The following is a 22,078-nucleotide window of genomic DNA, read 5'->3' on the forward strand; positions in this document are numbered from 1 at the left end:
AGTGTGGAAACCCTCTTATGGGCCAAATGAAATTATACCAGTGCAGACCAGTGAGCAGTAACTGGTGTCTGCTTTAGGGCAAAGCATTGCAGTGGGTGCTGGAATGGGAGAGGGAGGAAAGCGCAAAAGTCCCTTCTGTCCCTTGGGGCTTGGGGCTTGGGGCTTGGGGCTTGGGCATGGGAATAGGAGAAGGACAAAACATACCAGTTATGCAGTTTGCAAAGCAAGGGGGCTGGAGAGACTACATAGTGGTTAGGGCCCCAAGGCTAAGGACCAAGGTTCAATTCTCCAGTACCCACGTAAACCAGATGCATAGGGTGACTCATGCATCTGGAGTTTATTTGCAATGACTGGAGGCCCTGACATGCCCATTCTTTCTTTCTCTCTCTCTCTCTCAAAGAAATAAATAAATACAATAATAATAGATTTTTTTTAAAATAGAAAATCAAAATATAATAATCTTTAAAAGGAGACTCAAAGAGTCTGGGGACTAGAAGTGAAGAAACATTGGGTACTTTTAGGAGCTGGAGATCAGGATGAACAAATATGACTAGATCTGGGCTGCAGTCAGAGCGAGGATGAGGAGGGAAAGGAGAAAGGTAGGCATGAGAAATGGGCTTCTGCTAGGCAGAGGGCAGTGGCATTTCAATGTATACAGGCATCATTCCTCCCTATCTTCAGTAAGGAACAGCTTAGGGTTCCCAGAACATCATAGAAGATGTGGCTGTGGTTCCCACCACCCCAGCTTAGCTCAGTTTGGGGCCCCTTTCTGGCTATCTTTCCCTTCACTGGGGTCTCCATCTCCCTCTTATAAACCCATCATGCCCGGCTACCTCCTTTTTATTTTATTAAGGAGAAACTTTGTATGGGTACATCATGTGTTGGTACCATCATTCCACTGAGGGCCCTCCTCTGTGGCATTGCTGGTACTCGCTACAGGGTTGTGGGTTAGTTGTGAGAGCAGCAGTCAGTCATTACAGGGGAGGACAATGTCTCTGGATATTCCCTCCCACCCGGTGGCTCTTACAATCTTTCTACTCGCCTTTTCCACAAAATCCTCTGAGCCGTGGTGGGTGTGTTTTAAGTCCACTTTAGTGTTGAGCTCTCAACAGCTTCTGGATTTCTGCTTTGGTGCATGTTGGGTGTCCTCAGTGTCTCCATCACCCTGGCACAGGTTGTCAGGCTCGCCATGGAAGCAGCGCTCTGGCTCATCTCACCAACTCCTCTGTGGTTTCATCTGGGCCTTAGCTGATGTGTGAGGGATGGTTCACCTCCTGACAGGGAGTCTGCTATCTTGTCTTGTTGACAGACTTTGGTCGCACAGGTCCTAAACATACCGACACCTCCCCAACAACCTTATTATTTGCTCCAGCAAAGTTCCTCACTAGAACCAGACTCTGAAATCCATTTCAATTGTGGTATAAATGGCAGAAATCGGGAAACATTTCTGTCTAGGAGCTAGTTGCACTTAGAGCCTTTAAACTAGAGTGTGAGATTGGAAAGGAGGAACTTGAGGCTTGTGGGAGGAGTACGTTGTTTTAGGTCTGTCCAATTCCCTTCAGAAAATCACTAGATCATTGGCTTCTCATGAAAGGTTTTCCACCAGAGGTTCTCTGAGCACAGAACAGAGACAAAGCTCAGCACACACTCTGCCTGTCTAAGGAGGTACTACTGGCAAAGTCTTAGGGACACTTTGGTTTAAGTTGTTTCACCAGAAAGTAGAAGTGCAAAATTTATATTAATTGGTTGGATGGTTGATGGAATTTGTAGCTACGTTCTTTGTGACCTTGACTCCTCTTCCTCCCCATCTTCCTCATCCTCCTCCTCTTCCTTTGTTTTTTTTTTTTTGTTGTTGTTGTTTGTTTGGTTGGTTGGTTGGTTAGTTTGGTTTGTTGTTTTTTTTTTTCTTCTTAAAGCAGGGTCTCACTCTAGCCCAGGCTGACCTGAATCTCACTCTCTAGTCCCAGGATGACTTCAAACTCAAGGTGATCCTCCTAACTCTGTCTCCTGAGTGCTGGGATTTAAGGTGTACGCCACCACCCAGGCATAGTCTCCTCTGCAGTGCACCTCTGAGATAGCTGATTTTGGCACCACAGTCGAGGCTGGGTGATTCCTAACATCTGTATGGCTTTGGGTTACAGATGTGACCAAAAGATGTAATCAGACCTGACATATTACCCACCTGGCAAGGATTCTGAATGTGAGAAGCCTAGGGCCCGGCTCTGGAAACAATAGCATAGGGGTAACCTTCACTCTGCCACCCCTGTGCCTCCATTTCCTTATCTGTAATTCAAACATATCAGTAATGGTGGTAATAGTAAATATTTTCATTATGGGTGAATGTTTGGTAAGTGTTCAGCTGGTATTAACTTTTATGTGCAAGCCTCTTGCTTGGGTGTGTTCACGAAGTGTGCTTCCTGTAGTGAGGAAGATCATATGTCTGTATCACAGCAGAGAAATCACAGCAGAGACCTGGGGCTCCTGTATCGAGCCCTCATTTCTGGAGCGCACTGCCTCAATTGCTCATCCCCTGGAAGAGGACAGCCTCCCATGCAGGATAAGTCCGGGACCTCTCTAATGTCCTGGCACCCTTTCTGGGGAGGACCCATGTTACGACCTAATAGAAATTTTGACTAATTCCTCAGACTATGCCTATCCAAATGAATCCCTAAAATCAGCCTGAGTCCCCCATTTTGGAATGTTTTAGCTGGATGTTGATGTGCCCTCCCCCCCACCATGGCTCTGATCTCATGGGGCTCTAAGCTATGTCTAGAGCCCAGAGGAAATGACATGGGTTCAAATGGGGAGAAGAACAGGGCTGGGAAGGTAACTCAGCTGGGAGAGTACTTATCTACCATGCCTGAAGTCCTCAGTTCAATTCCCAGCACCACATAAACTGGGCAATCTGAGAGTGTGGTGCACACTGTAATCTCACCACTCAGGCAATGGGAAAAAGTGGATCAGGAGGAGTTCAAGGCTATCCTCAAACATATAGTGAATTTGAGACCAGTCTGGACTATGAGAGGCCATCGCAAAAAAAAAAAAAAAAAAAAAAGACAGAAAGCGGCGAGTGAGAAGAGCTCATATAGCCAGTGTGGCGTCTACTACTCCATGGCCAGTTTCCAGAGCAGTCACAGACACACACATTCCTGCTATCAGCCACAAAGGGCAACAGGTCCTACTGTCCTTTCAGAACCTTGATGCCTGCCCAAGACCTCCTATCACTCTAGTCACGATAAAATAATGACCCCAGTGACCAGGGTAGCCAGGCTGGCTCCACAGAAGTCTGGAATCCAGCTAGGTGTGGATGGAATGGCCCCCAACTTACTCTTCTGCCTGCCTTCCACAGCCCCCGGGTTTGAGCTCAAGGGCCCCGGTACCAGACACACTCACTTCTCAGAACATTGTCCTTCTCACCTCCCTATATATTTCTGCATCCTCGGTCCTTCCCAGTCCAGGGGTCATTCAGAAATCTCCGCCACCCTGCCCCCCTTCGGCATGCCCCCCCCGACTGCTGCTCTGCTGTACCAGCCAGCAGAGCCTAAACTCCCTCACCGGCCCCTTGTCAGAGGTCTTACCAAGAGTGTACCTGGGGGTTGATAGCCACAGGACACCAAAACCGTGGCTCATGCAAGGGCCAGCAGAAGGAAAACCAAGCAGAGGGGATATGGTGGCAGAAGACAGAGGAGCAAACTGAGGGGGCTGGAGAGTAGAAATCCAGTAGAGTACCCCCCTGAAGAGCAGTGCAGTGGAATGGAAGGAGGGAGAGGCAGTCTATGGGGAGAAGATGGAGAACAAATATCTGGAAAGTGTAAGGAGAAGAAGGGAAGATTTTATTTTTTTTTTAAAAAAGTACCATTGTTTTGTTTATTTGGTTTTTTAAATTTGCTTGAGACAGGGGCTTACTATGTAACCCAGGATATCTTCAAACTGATGATCCTTTTGCCTTCAGAAGGCCGGGGTCTCCGGTGTGCGTAACCACTCCCGGATGAAAGAGCATCTTGCCAACCCATGGGAGGCCCAACAACCCTTTTAGTTGGCGTTGATTTCTTCCATGGCTCAGTCACAGAGAATGAAGTTCACCTAGTTACAGCATCTGTCCAGAGTCCCACAACGAAATAGGGGAGGGGGTAGGCTGAGAGGGTGCGTGGGCCCAAAGACATATTGGTCCCAACAGGATCACTGGCTGCCAGACTGAGAAGTTACCGTGGGCCAAGGGGGAGTGGGAGTTAGAGGGGAGACCCTTTTCTGGGCTGCATTGGGTCTCCTGGACCACACTTGGGAGAGGAGATGGTCTCAGGTTTGCTAAACACAGACATGAACGCTCCACCTGAGGTAGAATGTCCTTGGAGTTGACAGGAAGCCACGGCATATGCTCGCTGGCTTGGAAAGAACAGCATCCTCTGTTCCTGTGTTTCATGAACCTAATGTTCTAGGGCAAAGAGAGCGGGGCGTCAGGGAGGAAGGGAGAATAAAACTGCATCTGAGGCTCTCCAGAGATTTCCCTTTCTCTTGGAGAATGTCACTAACTCCAGAAGAGCGTGATGTTGGGCCCCACACAATGTGTGGCTTCATTCCTGGCTTTAAACAATAGTCAGCGAGGACGCTGCTTCCTCTGGGACCCTTCAGTCCATGCTCAACTCCGGGAGGTCCAGCCAGGCCACTGAGAACAGTGTCACTTGGTAAAATTAGAAGGAATTCTCATATCCTGTCATGGTTTAGAAAAAGAAAAGCAAGATCTGAAAAAATAATTGAGGCAACTGTAGATCTCAAGCCAGGTGGGCTGAGTCGCGGTGCCCGTGTCACCCAGCATCTTTATTCCTCTCAGGTGGTCCTTGTTGGCGACAGATGGCAGACTTCTCAGTATCCCTGGGATCGCTGATGCAAGCACCTCTGCCCAGCAGTGTCTTCTTCCTCGCCCACTTTCTCCTCTTCCTTCACCCTGCGGATGTGAGCCCAGGTACTATGTCTGACCGTCAGCTGCATTCAGCGTAGCCAGGCAGGACGCAGACGTTTCAGCTGTCCTGTCTCCTGCCAGGGCTGCTCGGGGCTCAGGTCTTGTCACATACAGCCAGACCGTGCAAGTTGCTAAAATACGTTTGTATCCTACTTGTTTTTTGTTTGTTTGTTTGTTTGTTTAGGAGGAGGGATTTTTTATTATCTGGCTGGTATATTCTTTTGTTTGTTTTATCATTGGTCATTTTTAGCTAGTTTTGCCATTTTGTTTTTGAGACAGGTTCTTTCTATGCAGTCCAGGCTGGCCTAGAACTAGCAATCCTCCTGCCTCAGCCTCCCCAGTGCTGAGAGGAGAAGGGAGGCCACCACGCCCTGTTTCCCTGGCCCTTTCATGCTCCCCCACCATCTTGTCCCTCACCAGCACCCTTACATAGTTGCCAGGATTGGCATAGCAGAGATCATGATAGGAGCATGCCAAGAAACTTTTATCTCTGTGTTAAACCATTTGGTAAATATTTTCAATTTTGTTGATTGCATAGTTTTTGAAGGGTACCTGCTCTTGAATTCTACCATGTATCACAAAATAAACAGCCCATACAGGGTATAAATTCATGATGAAAATTAAATTCCCTAACATCTTAAGCGGGGAACTAGAGTATCAGGTGACTGAGGCACACATTGCACAGGCCCTTTAAGTAGCTCTACATTAAGGGAACAGAATGGACATGACACAAAGAACTGTGTGAAAATGATGTCCAAAGACTTTGGGGACAAAACTAAGCATAAGAAGATAAGAGCAATTTCAGCCCCGACCCCCACCCTGGAAGATAACAGATCCAGGGGTGAACGAGACAGGCCATACCAAAAGACAGACCCAGACATCAGGTGGGTGAGAAAGAAAGTTGAAAAGAGCCCAGAGAGGGATGTTCATGGGAAGGTGTCAGGTATTCACCCAGTGGGCAAAAAGGTGTCTCAAAACTGTCACACAGTAAAATCTCTCCATGATCTGTGGGCAAAGGGAGACTTAGGATGTGTGAGCTTTGGAAAGAAGTTTGATCTGAGTTTGGAAACAAGGAAACACACTCATCTGTGGAGAACTAAGAAAACATCTGAGGGCCCCCAACACCTCAGCACTGAAGCAGACCAAAAATGAACCCAACATGGCTCAGGGAAATTTTGCGGAAGAGGGGGCGGAAAGAATGTCAGAGTCACATGTTGGGTCCGGATATGCAGAGACATTTATTGTACCAAAAACTGTGGGCTAACTCCACAATGCATGACCAATTTACATCATCAAGGAGGGTCCAATGGGAGGGGGTAGATCATGGATGAGCCTAAACAATGGTACCAAACTGCCTGTATTTGCTGAAAAGAAAACTAATAAATTAAATTTAAAAAAATCTGAGGCCCACAAACGATGAAAATGTATCACATAAAGGATCACAAAATGTCTCAGTAGCAGAATTTGGTTGGCCTTTTAAATAGTTTTAAAACAGAGCAAGGGAACCCATACATCATTACATTTATGTACTTTTGTTTTTGTAGAAACTGTCTATGTGTGTTTTATTGTTAAAAATCTGGGAAATTTTCAGGCAAGGTGGTGCACACCTTTAATCCCAGCACTTGGGAGGCAGAGGTGGGAGGATCACCATGAGTTTGAGGCCACCCTGAGACTACATAGTGAACCACACAGGCTGTCTTTGTGCAGCCTCTCACCATTGTCCTTGGAATGACTCATATAGATGTTCGCTCTGTAAAGGGATGACATATATCATATATATATTGCATGTATGCATATATGTGTGAAGAAGGTTGGTGATTTTGGACATTCTGGCTTGTCATCCTAGAGGACATCAAGGTGATAGGCCCTGGGGAATCCATCATGGCCCTCGTTGGGGAAGAAGTGGAGTTCTCTTGCCACCTGTCACCGTACCAGAACGCAGAGCACATGGAGATCCGCTGGTTCCGCAGCCAGGCCTCAAACGTGGTTTACCTGTACCAGAAGCGGCAGAAACCCCACGATCTGCAGATGGTGCAGTTCCGAAACCGGACCACGTTCGATGACCACGCGATCGCTGACGGAGGCGTGGTCCTACATCTTCACAGCGTGGTTCCAGCAGATGAGGGCCAGTACGGGTGCCGCTTTCTGTCCTCGGAGTTTTCTGGAGAAGCCATCTGGGAGCTGGAGGTAGCGGGTAAGTTTCCTGGCCAACCAGCAGGAGGGGACGAGAAGCAAGAGCTCAGCTTGAAAGCAGCTGCTTTAGGCAAGTAGAATCACAGAGAATGTTCATAGCGTGAACAAACAAAGCTGTTAAAACATTGAGGGGGCCGCTGAGGATACTGTTCAGAGATACAGTGCCTAGTTAGCACTGGTCCTGGGCTCAATTTCCAACACCAAAAAGACGTTAAAAAATAGACAAAACAACTCAAATAAACAAAAGCCTGGAGGGATAGCTCCCTCTGCAGTCAAGATGCAGCTCCTGTAGAGAAACAGTTCACACAAATATATATATAATGATTCCTGAGCAGATAAGAAAGATGATCGTATTCTCAGTTTTACTCATAATGACGAAAGTGAAAATAAAAGCTACAAGATGTGATTTTTTTTTCTCTATCTTGTTTGTGGATTTTCAAGCCCAGAAGCTCCAGGATACAGGGATTTTTCAGTAGCTGACTGAACTATGTGGGCTTATGTTCTCCCTCAACCCAGCATCCCATCTCTAGGAACTTATCCGGATCACAGGCCCCCAAAGGGCATTTGTAGCATCATGTATTATTACAAAAGAGTGGAGGTTGCTCAATGTCCAGCATAGGAGCTGAGCATGGCCGATCCACACAGGCTAGAAAAGTGAGAGAAGCCAATGAAGAGATGTACTAGCAAGATTAAAAAAAAAAAAAAAATCAAGGGCTGGAGGGATGGCTTAGTGGTTAAGGTGCTTGCTGCAAAGCCAAAGGACCCAGGTTCAGTTCCCCAGGACACACATCTGGAGTGCGTTTGCAGTGGCTGGAGACCCTGGCACACCCATTCTCCCTCTCTCCCTCCCTCTCTCTCTCCCTCATTCTCTGTCAAATAAATAAATAAAATTAAGTATTTAAAAGATCAATATGCAAAAGAGTTTTTGAGGGCTGTAGAGATGCCTTATCAGTTAAAGCATTTGCCTGAGAAGCCAAAGGACCTAGGTTCAATTCTCCAGGCCCCACGTAAGCCAGATGCACAAGGGGCACATGCATCTGGAGTTATTTTGCAGTGGCTAGAGGCCCTGGCATGCCCATTCTCTCCCTGTCTGCCTCTCTCCCTTCCCTTCCCTTCCCTTCCCTTCCCTTCCCTTCCCTTCCCTTCCCTTCCCTTCCCTTCCCTTCCCTTCCCTTCCCTTCCCTTCCCGTCCCTTCTCTATCTCTCTCTCTCTCTCTCTCTCTCTCTCTCTCTCTCCTTGCAAATAAATAAATAAAGTTTTTTAAAAAGAGTTTTGGAGATGTATATTTTGTGTGTGCAAAAACAGGAGGAGCATTGCAGAAAGAAACAAAAGAATAATGAAGTTAATTACTTAAGCCAAGGAATAGGAAGTCTAAAGAGGATGGAGAAAGGCCTGGAGCTTTCTTTATTATGCATTTTACACAACATTGATATTGAAAACATATTAATACTTGCAAACTCAAAATATCGGGTTGGGTATGTAGCTACATGAGCACACGCTTACCCACAAATGTACAAGGTCTTTGGTTTTTCTGTTTGTTTGTTTTTGAGGCAGGGTCTTCGCTGTAGCTCAGGCTGACCTGGAATTCACTATGTAGTCTCAGGGTGGCCTCGAACTCACAGCGATCCTCCTACCTCTGCCTGCCAAGTGCTGGGATTAAAGGCATGAGCCATCATGCCCGGCTTCAAGGTCTTTGGTTTGAGCCCCAGTGCTGAAAGTGATAGGTAGATAGATAGAGGTGATAAAGGTATATATGGCTAGCTGGATTTTAACTCTAGCTCCATTCATTTAGGGAGAGAAACAAGGGGTAATATAGGCATTTGAACTATGATGAGAATCAACAAAGGAAAACCTATTGGAATTTGGATTGGGACAAGTTGCGGGGGCGGGGGGGGGTGGCTATTCCTTATTTTATATGACTAGATATATATAGCACTTCTCTGTCAAATTCTCTTCATATTTCCAAGTGCCCCTCAGGTAGGGCTGTCCCTGAGTGCACTGAAAGTCCAATTTGTCATTTGAAGTTCATAGGGGCTGCAGGCAACCCACGTGCTAAGAGCAGCCAGTTTCTGATGTCTCATGGTGACCTCAAATGGTGAACTTCATGGACATCTCTTAGTGAAGAGCCTGACTCTTTTCACTCCTTTTGCCTTCCCAGGCCTGGGCTCAGACCCACACGTATCCCTTGAGGGCTTCAAAGAAGGAGGCATTCAGCTGAGATGCAGCTCCCATGGCTGGTACCCCAAGCCCAAAGTTCAGTGGGGAGACCACCTGGGACACTGCCTTTCTCCAGAGTCTGAAGCCATCATCCAGGATTCTCGGGGCTTGTTCAGTCTGGAAACTTCTGTGATAATCCATGGGAGAGCACACAACAATGTGTCCTGCTCTATCCAGAACCCCCTGCTGAGTCAGAAGAAAGAGTTTGTGATCCAAATAGCAGGTCAGTCGGTGTTGTCTCATACTGATCTTTCTAATAGATAGGTCCAGAGGTGGTCTTCAGTGATTCTGGAGCCTGCGTAAGTGTGGGATGAGTCGGCCTTGACACCTGAGTAGTCATTCACTTGAACATCAGGAACTCTCCAGGCATGCAGTTGACAACCCAAGCAACTGTGCGGAGGCCAAAGTTTCTGCACCAAAGGCCCTGCACTAAAACCCACAAACTACTCAGTAGAGACCATCATGAGAACCTACCTATCCCTGACTTTTTTTATTTTTAGAGAGAGAGAGAATTGTCAGACCAGGATCTCAGCGCCACCTAGTGGGCATGTGCAACCTTATCTTTGCCTCACCTTTATGCATCTGGCTAATGTGGGATATGGAGAGAGATGGAACATGGATCCTCAGGCTTCCTAGGCAAGTGCCTTAATGACTAAGCCATCTCTCCACCCACCCCCCCAACACACACCTTTTTTCAGAGAGAGATTTGGCGCTTTCCCTGATTTTGTCCCTCAGTTATTTGTAGAGCACCCGCTGTGCACCTTGAACCCCTAAATTCCAGTTGGGAAGTCAGACAATAAAATGAGTAAGTAATAAGTAAGGGCATGGTACTGCTAGAAAGAAAGTGAAGCTGAAAGTCCACATGAGAGCGATAGGGTAAATCTATGGATGTTTATTTAAAAAAAAAAAAAAAGGGCTGGAGAGATGGCTTAGCGGTTAAGCGCTTGCCTGTGAAGCCTAAGGACCCCGGTTCGAGGCTCGGTTCTCCATGTCCCACGTTAGCCAGATGCACAAGGGGGCGCACGCGTCTGGAGTTCGTTTGCAGAGGCTGGAAGCCCTGGCACGCCCATTCTCTCTCTCCCTCTATCTGTCTTTCTCTCTATGTCCGTCGCTCTCAAATAAATAAATAAAAAATTAAAAAAAAAAGAGGTGACTCAGGAAAGTAGATGTTTAGGCAGAGTTGAAGTTCAGGACATTATTTGGCATCAAAGTCTTATTGATTTAAGCTTTGAAGACCAACCAACTAACAGCCATTTCTCCTGTCAGTGAGAACATGCCGCCATCTCTTCCTTTGCTATAATTCAGGCAAATACAGCCAACTGCGTACATGATCTCAAGATAGATGGTAATGTATCCTCAGGTAGAAAGATTTGACATGGTCAATTGTCACATAAAGTTCATTCAGACCTCCTCTAGTAGGCAGAGTGGCCACCTGTGTTAGCTGTCCTCTTCCAAAAGGCAAGCAAAGCACCTCTTGTCTCTACAGCAGGTGTGTACTTAAAAGCTGGAGCTAAGTGTAACTTAGGGTACGAACTCCCAGGGCACACGGGGATAGAGTGTTTTACCTTTGATGTCTATACGCCAAATTGATGACGCTTTAGACAAAAGTCACGGCTTGTGAAGCTGGCAATAGCCTTGTTTGGCTTTCACAAGATTCACTTACATTCTCAATGGAACAGAGAATTAGTTTCTTAAAGGAAATGTTCTTAGGAAAGAGAAAAGGGGCATTAACTTTTTGTAGCAGGGACAATTCCAGACATTTTTTTTCCTTGTTGGATTTGTACGTAAAGTAATGTTTATATTGTCTATAATGTATTTATTGTTAGGGTCACATCTGTATGAGCTTGCATGTTTACACTGCTCTACAGGTGGTGTGACTCAAGGGTATCAGATGGAGAGATCAAGTGCAGGAGCCAGAGGACCAAGTCTGAGGGCTGTAGATCAGGAGGGGGAGCCAGACCCTTCAATCCTGGCTTTAAACCTTTAGGTTTGTGTTGCGGAAGCTATTTGTGGTAAAGGATGAGTCCACTGTGGTTCAGTGCCTTTGTACAGGGCAATGGAAATGTAGTTCCAGAAAAATTAAGAAGACTACGCATGCCAACTAAAGTAAGCCACACACAAAAGCACAAAACATTGTGTGATTTTACTTCCACGAGGTACCCAGAGCGGTCTGAGCCATACAGATGAGAGTGGACTAGTGGTTAAGAGCCAGGGTCAGGGGAGGAACGGGCGTTCCAGTTCAATGGGCACAGGATCAGTGTGGGATGAAGAAAAGTTCTGCAGATGGATGCTCGTGACAGTTGCGCAGTCATGAGAGGGGGCACGCAAGCATGGTCGAGGTGAGGGCTGGGGCGCAGCGTGTTGCTGCAACGTTCCTCTCGCACCTGAGACCCTGGGCTCAGTCCCTAACACTGGGGGAAGCTAAGGTGGAAGGCTTCTTTTGTATAGTTTACCACAATTTAATTTTGGCATTTTTAACTTTGTGTTGACAGAGAGAAGGGGTGGCCCGGAACATGCCTGGGCCAGGGCCTTCAGCTGCCATGCGTGAGCTCCAGATGCATGGGCCCCCTTGTGGTGCATGCGTGACATTGCGCACTTGCAATACCACGTGGCTGGCTATGTGGGACCTGGAGATTCAAACATGAGTCCTTAGGCTTCACAGGCAGGCAGCTTAACTGCCAAGCCATCTCTCCAGCCCTACAGGGTATTTTTAAAAGAAACATTTCTGAGATGAAGGGTGGGTCCAGGGAGCAAGGCCCAGGCTTTGGGCCTGGGGGTAGGGGCAAGGAGCCAGAGCCAGGCATCCTAGACCTGTTAGAGGAGAGCCAACATGAAACTGGTCTGACTTGACCCAAGCCTGGATGATATCGAGACTGACTCCTATGCTGATGCAAGTCAGGGTGATGACCTGGCATCCTGCGGGCACTGAGGCTAGCCACATAAGAATTCAACATGGAAACAGCAGAAAGACTGTGACTACTGCCCACGGATCACTGATGATTATGATAAAAAGAAAGTAGTGGAGGTGTTCAAGAAGAAATTTGCCTGCAATGGTACTGTAATTGAACATCCAGAATATGGAGAATTGATTCAGCTATAGGTGACCAGCCCAAGAACATATGCCTAATAGAGATTGGACCAGCTAAGCACGACCAGCTAAAGGTTCATGGGTTTTAAGTGCTTGTGGCTCTCTGAAGAGTAAGTGAGGATTTCCTTGCAATGAGTAGAATGTCCCTTCTATCCCTTGTCTTGAGTTTAAAAACCTCACAGCTTGTGTAATGTAACCATTTGGGGTCTGCTTTTAATTTGGACTAGTGTATCTTCATGCAATTAACTGAAGAGAGCCCAAAAAGAAGAAGGAGAAGAAGAAACCTTTCTGAGATAAAGCAACTTTAAAAAAAATAATTAGATTCAATAGACAGAGTTATTAAACTACCACAGACAATTCTAAAGGGTGATTCTCTTTTTTTTCCTGACCATTGTCCATGCTGCCCTTGGCCGCATACTGCCTGGTATGACTCCTACCCAGCGGGCCTGGAAACCTGTGGATAGCACTATTGGCTTTTCTGGCAAGTCTTCCAATGGCGTGGGAACAGAAATAAAAAGCTAATTGTCACACAGAAGCAAGAGAACCCATGGATTCCATGCATGGAGAATAATTGACTGGGGTTTTACAGACATAAGCAAAAGCTTTTGGACCCTGGATACGTTCAGCTGTAAGACCTGAGCAGGAAGGAGGGGGCAGGGTCCGAGTGTGGATGCAGAGTTCTGGGATCCCAGGTGAGGGGTGAGGGACACAGCAGTGCCTCTCCTTCCACTTCCTTTAGTCGTAGACGGATATCGTTCTTGGTGCCAAGGTCCACTGCACTGGAGCTCCGGCCACACAGCTGCTCTCAACGCCCGTGTTACAGGTGGCTGGGGTTGGGGCGCAGTGGAACGCTGTACCTGTGTAGCTGGCCATCCGGAGATTATTCAGATTTTCCAAGACAGAGGAAGATAGTCTTGTCTTGGTGGTCACTGGGGTCGAAAGCGCCTGTTGGGTGTTTTCCAGATGTATTTTTGCCCCGAACTTCACCCTGGAAGAAAGCGTTCCTGGGGACCCTGGTGGCCCTCCCCCTGCCCCTGGCTCTTCTCGCCGCGCTGTGTCTGTACCATCTCCACAAGCAGCGCAGTTCTCAAGGTGAGTCGGGCGGGCGGCGCGCTCTGGCTTTTCTCTGTCGGAAAGTGGTGCAGGGGGACAGAGTAGAAACTCTGAGTATTTCCCCTTCTTTCAGAAAAGATGAAGAAGCAGGCAGAGAAGGATCAAGGTAAGCTGGAACGGGGTGGGGGGCGCGCTCAGGGCGCACATCCCCCACCAAGGCAAGGTCAGGATCAGGAGGGGCACAGGAGCAGGGCAAGAGGGTGGGGCGGAGCTTGCTGGGACCAGGGGCACCCATCCCAGGCTGCGCTTACGGAAGCACGGGCTGGACCTGGGCAGTTAGCAAGAAAGAGGACTCTGAGCGCATTATCAACGGACTCATTCTGCATGACCCATTTCCCAACCTGAGAGAGTTTCCTCTTTTCGTTTCTTCTCCAGGAAGATTGGCTGCACAGCTGGGTAAGTTCTGGGTGCCAACAGCTGGGGTAACCGGGCTGTAGCTGTAGGTGCCTTTGGGGCAAATACAGATGGCACTTATCTCATTCTCAAGCCATACTTCCGGGCCTCTCCTTCCCCAGATTTAGAAAAAGAATAGGCTACCTGTGGGTGCCCAGCTGCTATGGTCTGACAGAAAACTCCCTGAACTAACTCCAGAAACTACTCAATTCAGTTAAAATGGAAAGTTCACTACCTCTGGCTCTCCTAAGCTATAACTCTCTTTTAATGGAAATGCCACTGGAAATACTGGTTCTAAAGTTTACATCTAAGTGGGAATACTTCTTGATTTTTTTAAATATTTTATTTATTTTTATTTATTTGCAAGGAGAAAGAGTGTGTGCATGTGGGGAGGGGGCATGCCAGGGCCTCTAGCCACTGCAAAAAAACTCCAGATACATGTGCCACTTTGTGCATCTGGCTTTACATGGGTACTGGGGAATCAAACCCAGGTCATTAGGCAAATGCAGGCAAGCTCCTTAGCTGCTTAGCCATCTCCCCAACCTACTTTCTTTTCTTTTAAATATTTTTATTTATTTGAGAGGCAGAGAGACCCAGAGAAAAAAAGGCAGACACAGAGAGAGTTAGTATGGCCATGCCAGAGCTTCCTGCCACTGCAAATGAACTCCAGATTGTGTGTGCCACTTGTACATCTGGCTTTACAAACCAGGGCTGTCGCAGTTTGCAAACAAGTGCCTTTAACCGCTGAGCCATTTCCAGAGCCACAGGAATACGTTCTTCCTTCCATTTTGAATTCATTATTATTTCCATTAGAAGAGACCAATTTGAAACACTGGTCATGGGGGCAGAGGGTTATACAAAGGAGGACAAAGAAAACAGGGTATCTTGACGGAGGTTTCTCTCTCAGCACTCCTCTAAGGAGATTGAGGCAGGGGGATCTGTAAATTCAGGCCATCTTGAGCTACACAGAGAGATCCTGTCTCAACAACACAAAAACAAAAGAAAGCACAAAAAAAAAACAAAACCAAGGGTGGATGAGTGGTCTTAAAGAAAAGATAGATGGAGAAGGGCCCCATGAGTGAAGAAAGACAGAGAGAACAAACATCTGACTGCCCTGCCCTGGTAAAACCACATAAACCTGAAAGGATGGGGAAAGGTGTTTTGCAGCCTCTCTAGTTCTGCAGGGAAAACCAAACAAAAGCCCTGTAACATCACTAACACCAGATTTTGAGCGAACGTGTAGTGTCGCCTTTTTCCAGGAGTGTTTACTCTTACACAGGACAAAAGGGAACGCATTCCTATGACACCTAGCCAGGGGGAATGACTGAGTGTGGTATCCTTCCAGCCCTTTAAATGAAGTACTCAGTCAGTAAATGACTCGAAGAGTCACACAGGCTGTGCTCAGTTAGTGGTTTTAAAATGACAGGATCTCTTTGCAGTGACCTAACAGCTTGACAACCTCATCTGAAGGTTGATGTTTTCTCTTCTGCTTACAGAGAAACTTCAGACTGAGCTCGGTAAGTGTTCCCCGCTAGAGCTATTCCTTCCTTTCTTTCTGCACCTCTTTGCTGTCCATGCATCCTCTCATCTCCTAATAAGGTACATTATCTACGCTGGAATCCTGCCGCTGCGGGGTGGCAAGGGAAAAGGAATGGGCAAGGGTGGTACAAACTGTGGTGTGTGAGCAGCAAGGCTGTGGTGTCCTGATGTTCTAACTCCCTTTTCCTCTTGCTGCTCCAGACTGGAGAAGGACTGAAGGCCAGGCTGGTGAGTGGAGCCCTTTTCTCCCGCTGTTTCTCACCATGCTCTCTGACCTACCATGATGGAGTTACATCCCGGTAAACCCATACATTGTCAAATGAAAATGTAGTGATTAAGCCGGGCGCAGTGGCGCACGCCTTTAATCCAAGCACTTGGGAGGCAGAGGTAGGAGGATCGCTGTGAGTTTGAGGCCAGCCTAACACTACAGTGTGAGATCTGGGTCAGGCTGGGCTAAACTGAGACACTACCTCAAAAAAAAAAAAAAAAAAAAAAAAGAGAGAGAGAGAGAGAGAGAGAGAGAAAATGTAATGACTTGAAAATGTACTTAATACATCAGACACCATAGATGATCAACACAGCACACTGTAGGGTCTTGGTCCTTTATCCTTGTAGTTAGGTGGCTGGCAAGGATATGTCGCTCCAAAGAGTGGCATAATATATGTCACTAGCCTAGGAAAAAGTTAAAGTTCAAAGAAGGGCTTCTCCTAAATGCATATGGCTTTTACACCACTGTAAAGTGAAGAAAAGAAAAAGAAACAACCACCCTGTGAGTCCAGTCATCCTAACTCAGGGGCCATCTGTACATCCTGGCGTCTCCACCTCTCACTGTGGTGCGCCCATGCTTGCCACCGGTCTCATCCCATAGCCTCACGCGGCATATGTTAATCTGTGTCACCTGGGAGAGGCTAGACTCGTTTTACTTTATGCTGAATATTGTCCTGAGGCCTATGTGTGCTGGAAACCACTGGTTCCCATCCTGATTGCAAATAACCACCTCATCTTCTGGGCTCACTCTGACACTGTGAACGTCTGGAGTGGACACATTGCTGTATCTGTAAACACGTGTCTCCATATCCACCCACAGTCCCTCCATGAAGGGAACAGTCTAATGTGCATCATTTTTTGTTTGGTTGGTTTTCCGAGGTAGGGTCTCCCTCTAGCTCAGGCATACCTGGAATTCACTGTGTATTCTCAGGATGTCCTCAAACTCACTGTGATCCTCCTACCTCCGCCTCCCAAGTGCTGGGATTAAAGGTGTGCGCCACCATGCCCCACATCTTTTTGTATATTCTTGCAAATGTGAGTTCGTTTTACTTTGTCACATGCACTTCAGTTATGTAAATGAAATTCACAGTCTCACTTTGTTCGTTGCTTTTTCCATGCATTACTGTTTCGAGTATCCATCTCACATGTGCCTAAGGGTCAGTTTGTCCTTGGTGTGGAGGACTCCTCGTTAGCCAGATACCCCCCTGGAGCAGACAGTCAGCTGAATCTCCGTCCACTCCACCAGAAACAACACTGAATGAGTGAACCTCACTGGGCTGCCTTATCACCCTATTTCTCTAGGAAGTCTAGCTAGGAGGGGAATTGCTGCTTCATAGGAGGTTGGTCCGCTGAGGAAACAAAGGGTTCCCAGAAGGCAGTGCCATCCGCCATGCATGGAGGCCTGCATACCCTGTGAGCCAGCCTCCTATGTTTGCTGGCACATGGGAGCGAGTGATTCCTCATTTCCTCAGCACATCTTCAGCCAGCACACAGTTCTGGCTGACCTCAGCACTGCTCTTAGACCTCTTCCCAACCCCAAGTTCCTGAGAAAACTCCATGGTTGAGCCAAACAGTGGGGATGGGTTATTTAATTCATGGACTGCCCTTGTCCATCTTGAGCTGCCAGCTCAGCTCTCTGAGCCTCTTCTTCCTCTGTGTTTGGTTTCAGAGTGGAAAGCTGCCCAGCGACATTCAGGTAAGGAAAACTGTGACTGCACCTTGGTTTGGTTGTATCCTACACGTAAGGGACGGGGATAGCTCTGAAATTAGAGGAAGGGTCTTTCCAGGAGCCAAGTCTGGAGCCAGGACACATGCGCATTTACATATGCATGACGTGATACACCTGCATGTGCATATTGGTACACACACACACACAAAAAAAAAAACAAAACACAATCAGATTTCTGGGTTTTGCTAAATTCAGGAAAACTGCTTCTTGGACCTGTTTGCAGGAAAGAAGGCCGAATTGGAACTAAACCTTTCAGATCATTTCATAGAAGGGAGCCTCAGGCAGGTGTGGTAGTGCGCAACTGTAATTCCAGCAGTTAGAAGGCTTGGCAGGGGGCTAATGGGTTCAGGACTAGCCTGGGCTACATAGTGAGACTAGGAAAAGGAGAAACAGAGACGGTGAGAAAAGAGAGAGAAGAGTTTCTTCAGCTCCCCAACCATCACATGGATTCGTTGGGAGAGGGTGTTGTTGGAGTGTAGGGCGCTGAGCCAGATTATCCCAGAGGTTCTCTTCAGTGTTGAAAATCCTAAAGTTACTGTAAATTGGAGGCATAGACCTTACCGTGACCTCAAGTTCAGGCGGGGTGGTAAGACCAGCTGGGAACAGACCCAGCCAGGTGGCTCATTTCTCATCACCCAAGGCATAGCTCCATCCAGGGAACTGACCTCATCAGCAACCTCCTCCCTCGAGGTATCAAGTTTGGGGTTTAGAAATCTTCCAGTTCAGGAAAGAAATAGGGTTCCTTTCTGACTTCCAAATATCCAGGAGTAACTTTGCGCGTGACTTTGGGAAGAGGAGGTGGTTGCCAAAGTGGTGCGTGGGCATGGACGGCGGTAGAGATTTTCCTGGGAGGAGAGAGGGCAGTGAGGGGGTTCCGGGACCATGGTCAGCCACCACGAAACCCCTGTGCTTTTCTGCGCAGTGGACGTGACCTTGGATGCGGCCACGGCGCACCCCAGCCTGCAGGTCTCGGAGGATGGCAAGAGCGTATTCGCGCGCCCGGACCCGGCCCCGGGCGCGCCCAGCCCGGCGCCGCACGACCCGCGGCGGTTCTCGGGGCAGACGTGCGTGCTGAGCCGCGAGCGCTTCTCCGCCGGCCGCCACTACTGGGAGGTGCACGTGGGCCGCCGCAGCCGCTGGTTCGTGGGCGCGTGCCTGGCGTCCGTGGCGCGCCCGGGGCCCGCGCGCCTGAGCCCGGCCGCCGGCTACTGGGTGATGGGGCTGTGGAACGGGCACGAGTACTTCGTGCTGGACCCGCACCGCGTCGCGCTCACCTTGCGCGTGCCCCCCCGCAGGCTGGGCATCTTCCTGGACTACGAGGCCGGGAAACTGTCCTTCTTCAACGCGTCCGACGGCTCCCACATCTTCACCTTCACCGACACTTTCTCCGGGGCTCTCTGCGCCTATTTCAGGCCCCGCGCCCACGATGGCAGCGGGCACCCCGAGCCCCTGACCATCTGCTCCTTGTGGGCCACGGGGGCCCGCGTCACCGAAGAGAATGACAGCGACACCTGGTTACAGCCCTATGAGCTCTCGGACCCCTCCCCGGGTCTGTGGTGAGGCGCTGTCCCCTCCGGGGCTGGACTGGCCAGCATCCCTTGGAGCCAGCCAACAGCGCGGGGCACCCGAGAGGGGGCTCAGAGAAGACCCCGCCAGGGTGGATGAGTGTATAAACCTTCCCTAAGGAAACCGGGGGCCCTTGCCAAGGCTCGTCAGGGTATATTTTTAGGATTCCGTGAGGTTGACGCTGCTGGCAACCGGGTGCTCACGGTGGGACGTAGGGGAAAAAAAACAAAACAAAACTTGGGAGTTGGGGGAAAGAGAAGTGTTTTATTGAGTAGAAGTCCCAGTTAATTTGTGTTTTTATATGCTTTTGTATGTATTTGCTAGTTCTGCAAAAGTCTGGAAGTAATAATAACTTATTAACAGCGAGTTTACATGTGGCTCAGGACTGAATTTTAAATACTATTGCCTACTAAAGTGAAGTTGGAGAAATGATTGATTCTGGGACTGGGATACAGAAAGTACAGGTCTTGTGAGAATTTCGTGCTGTAAAGTAAAAAACATTGCTCAAAAACTGGTGAGTAGGGAGGAATGAGCTCGGATGTGTTGTACAGTGTGGTGACTGGAGGTAATACACTGTGCTGGATACTGTAAAATTGCAGAGTACATCCTAAATGTTCTCATCACAAAAATACGTGAGATAATTCATATGTCAACTCACTTCGCTATTCTGCAGTGTATACATATACCGAAACATGTTGTAAACCGTAAGCATAAACAATTTCTTACTGGGAAATTAAAAATTCATAAGTAAATAAATATAAATGTTAAAAAATCAAAGCATCAATACACTAGGGTAAGTTTGAAGTGGCTTCTCTGAGCAATTATGGGGCAATTATGAAAATCAATCATGGCAATAATGGGGCTAGGGGAGCAGGGTTTGGTAAGGGGTAGAGATTTTATTAGATGATAGATAGATCATAAAGTGTTTAAGAGGAGAGAGTCCAGGGGAAGGAAAGGAAAGAGAAGAAAGTCCAGAGAGTTCCTGCCCATGAGAAGGCAGGAACATGGTAAAGCCTCCTAGAGACCCAGACTGGAGCCTTTTCTGTGTTCTGGATGGGGGGTGAGCTAACCAGCCACAAGCCACGGGAGACGCAGCACACTTGCCTGGCACACAGAGGCCTTGGGTAGATACCCAGCCCCGTGTGCGTGCGTGTGTGTGTGTGCGTGCGTGTGTGTGTGTGTGTGTGTGTGTGTGTGTGTGTGTGGTGTATCATCACTCAGTAAAAACGAAATCATGGGCTGGAGAGATGGTTTAGTGGTTACAGCATTTGCCTGCAAAGCCAAAGAACCTCAGTTCCATTCCCCAGCACCCACGTAAGCCAGATGCACAAGGTGGCACACGCATCTGGAGTTTGTTTGCAGTGGCTGGAGGCCCTGGCGTGCCCATTCTCTCTCTCTCGTTCCATGTATGCCTGTCTGTCTGCTTCTCTCTCTCAAATAAATAAATAAATAATAAAATATTTTTTAAATGAAATCATGAGCCCATAGTGATAATTAAATTTCTACTTTTTAAGAAAAACGGTATTTTTGATGTATATGTTGCATATGGTATAATGTTTTGTGTGTGTGTGGTGTGTGCAAGTGTGTGTGCAGATGAACACACCCCATGTGCATGCATGCAGAATCTGAAGAACGTCAGGTGTCCTTCTCGATTGTGCTTCCACCTTGTTTTCTTGATACAGGACCTCTCACTGAACGTGGAACTCCACCTTTTGACCGGCTGGCCAGCAAGAACTAGTATCCTCCTGTCTCTGGCCCCCTCAGCCCTGGGGCTACAGGAGTGTGTGCCCAGCTTTGTATCTGGGTGCCAGGGATCAAGCTCAGGCCCCCATGCTTGCGCAGTGAGTGATCTTACCCACAGAGCTCTCTCCCCAGGCTCATTTTATTAAAGTTTGACAAAATTTAGCTAAAAGAGGCAAAAGGAAAGATAGAAATAAAAAAAGATGGGTTTTAGGCAGATGACTCAGCAGTTGCAGGTGCTTACATGCAAAGCCTATGGGCCCAGGCTTGATTCTTTAGTATGCATGTAAGGCCAAATATACAATATACAAAGTGGTACATGTGTCTGGAATTCATTTGCAGTGGCAAAAGGCCCTGGCCAGATCATACTCACTCTCTTTCTCAAGTAAATTTAAAAAAAAATTAAGATGCTACTTGCTTAACACCATGGGAATAATTAGTAATGGTAAAAAGCATCAGTGGGTGCTAAACTCATTGGACAAAGTCTTGGTCATCAGGATATTTCCAGTTTTATACCTCATACATTTCTTTTTTTTTTTTTTTTTTTACTATTTTATTTATTTATTTGAGAGAGAGGGAAAAGCAGACACTGAGAATATGGGCACAACAGGGCCTCAAGCCACTGCAAACAAACCCCAGACACATGCACCACCTTTTGTATCTGGCTTACGTGGGCACTGGAGAATTGAACCTAGGTCCTTAGACTTCTCAGTCAAGTGCCTTCACTGCTAAGCTATCACTTCAGCTCCACCTTAGGCACTTCATAAAAACAAAGGTAAAAGGTATTGTGGTAATGTGAAAGGCTAATCAAGTGATTTCATTTAACGTTATCACCAGTGATGAGACAAAATGTTAGTTCATGAATAAAATTAAAGAGTCCCTTTATGTTAAATATATAATGCAAATATGAATATGAAAAGTAGTGACATTCAAAGTATATAAGGAACTCAAGCAACATGATAATATGAAAATAACTCAATTCAAAAATGAGAAAAGGATTTAAATACATACTTCTTTAATGAAGACATACAAATGACAAATAGCCACATTCTTTTCTCCACCAAATATATATGTCACCAGTAAGGAAAACAAACACATAGCTGATACAAGAGACAGGTTCTATATATATTAATCTAACAAAATATTTTAATTAATCAATTTAATTAATCTAACAAAATATTTTTCCATTGTGTCTTTTCAGAATGTGTACATTTTTCTTGCTATTATGCCCTAGGCAATACATACTAACAGCTATTTATATAGCAGTTACATTGC

The 22,078-nt window shown here is 47.2% G+C and overlaps 1 protein-coding gene across 3 annotated transcripts in view; it reads left to right on the forward strand.

Moving 5' to 3' along the window:
- The window catches only part of Btnl9 (butyrophilin like 9), a 47,827-nt gene extending 28,528 nt beyond the window's left edge, over positions 1 to 19,299 (forward strand). For 2 of the 3 annotated variants that reach the window (XM_045151773.1, XM_045151772.1), the window contains exons 2-11: positions 4,829 to 4,960; positions 6,804 to 7,151; positions 9,310 to 9,591; positions 13,420 to 13,548; positions 13,643 to 13,675; positions 13,945 to 13,965; positions 15,459 to 15,479; positions 15,703 to 15,729; positions 17,438 to 17,464; positions 18,420 to 19,299. In XM_045151773.1, the coding sequence (XP_045007708.1) occupies positions 4,849 to 4,960; positions 6,804 to 7,151; positions 9,310 to 9,591; positions 13,420 to 13,548; positions 13,643 to 13,675; positions 13,945 to 13,965; positions 15,459 to 15,479; positions 15,703 to 15,729; positions 17,438 to 17,464; positions 18,420 to 19,057 (1,638 nt within the window). In that variant the 5' untranslated portion in view covers positions 4,829 to 4,848 and the 3' untranslated portion in view covers positions 19,058 to 19,299. Of the gene's footprint in view, positions 1 to 4,828; positions 4,961 to 6,803; positions 7,152 to 9,309; positions 9,592 to 13,419; positions 13,549 to 13,642; positions 13,676 to 13,944; positions 13,966 to 15,458; positions 15,480 to 15,702; positions 15,801 to 17,437; positions 17,465 to 18,419 lie in introns of all 3 variants that reach the window. The other variant, XM_045151774.1, reaches the window with a different exon arrangement.
- The last annotated feature ends 2,779 nt before the right edge of the window (positions 19,300 to 22,078 follow it).

Source organism: Jaculus jaculus, chromosome 6, assembly GCF_020740685.1.
Source record: "Jaculus jaculus isolate mJacJac1 chromosome 6, mJacJac1.mat.Y.cur, whole genome shotgun sequence".
NCBI lineage: Eukaryota > Metazoa > Chordata > Mammalia > Rodentia > Dipodidae > Jaculus > Jaculus jaculus.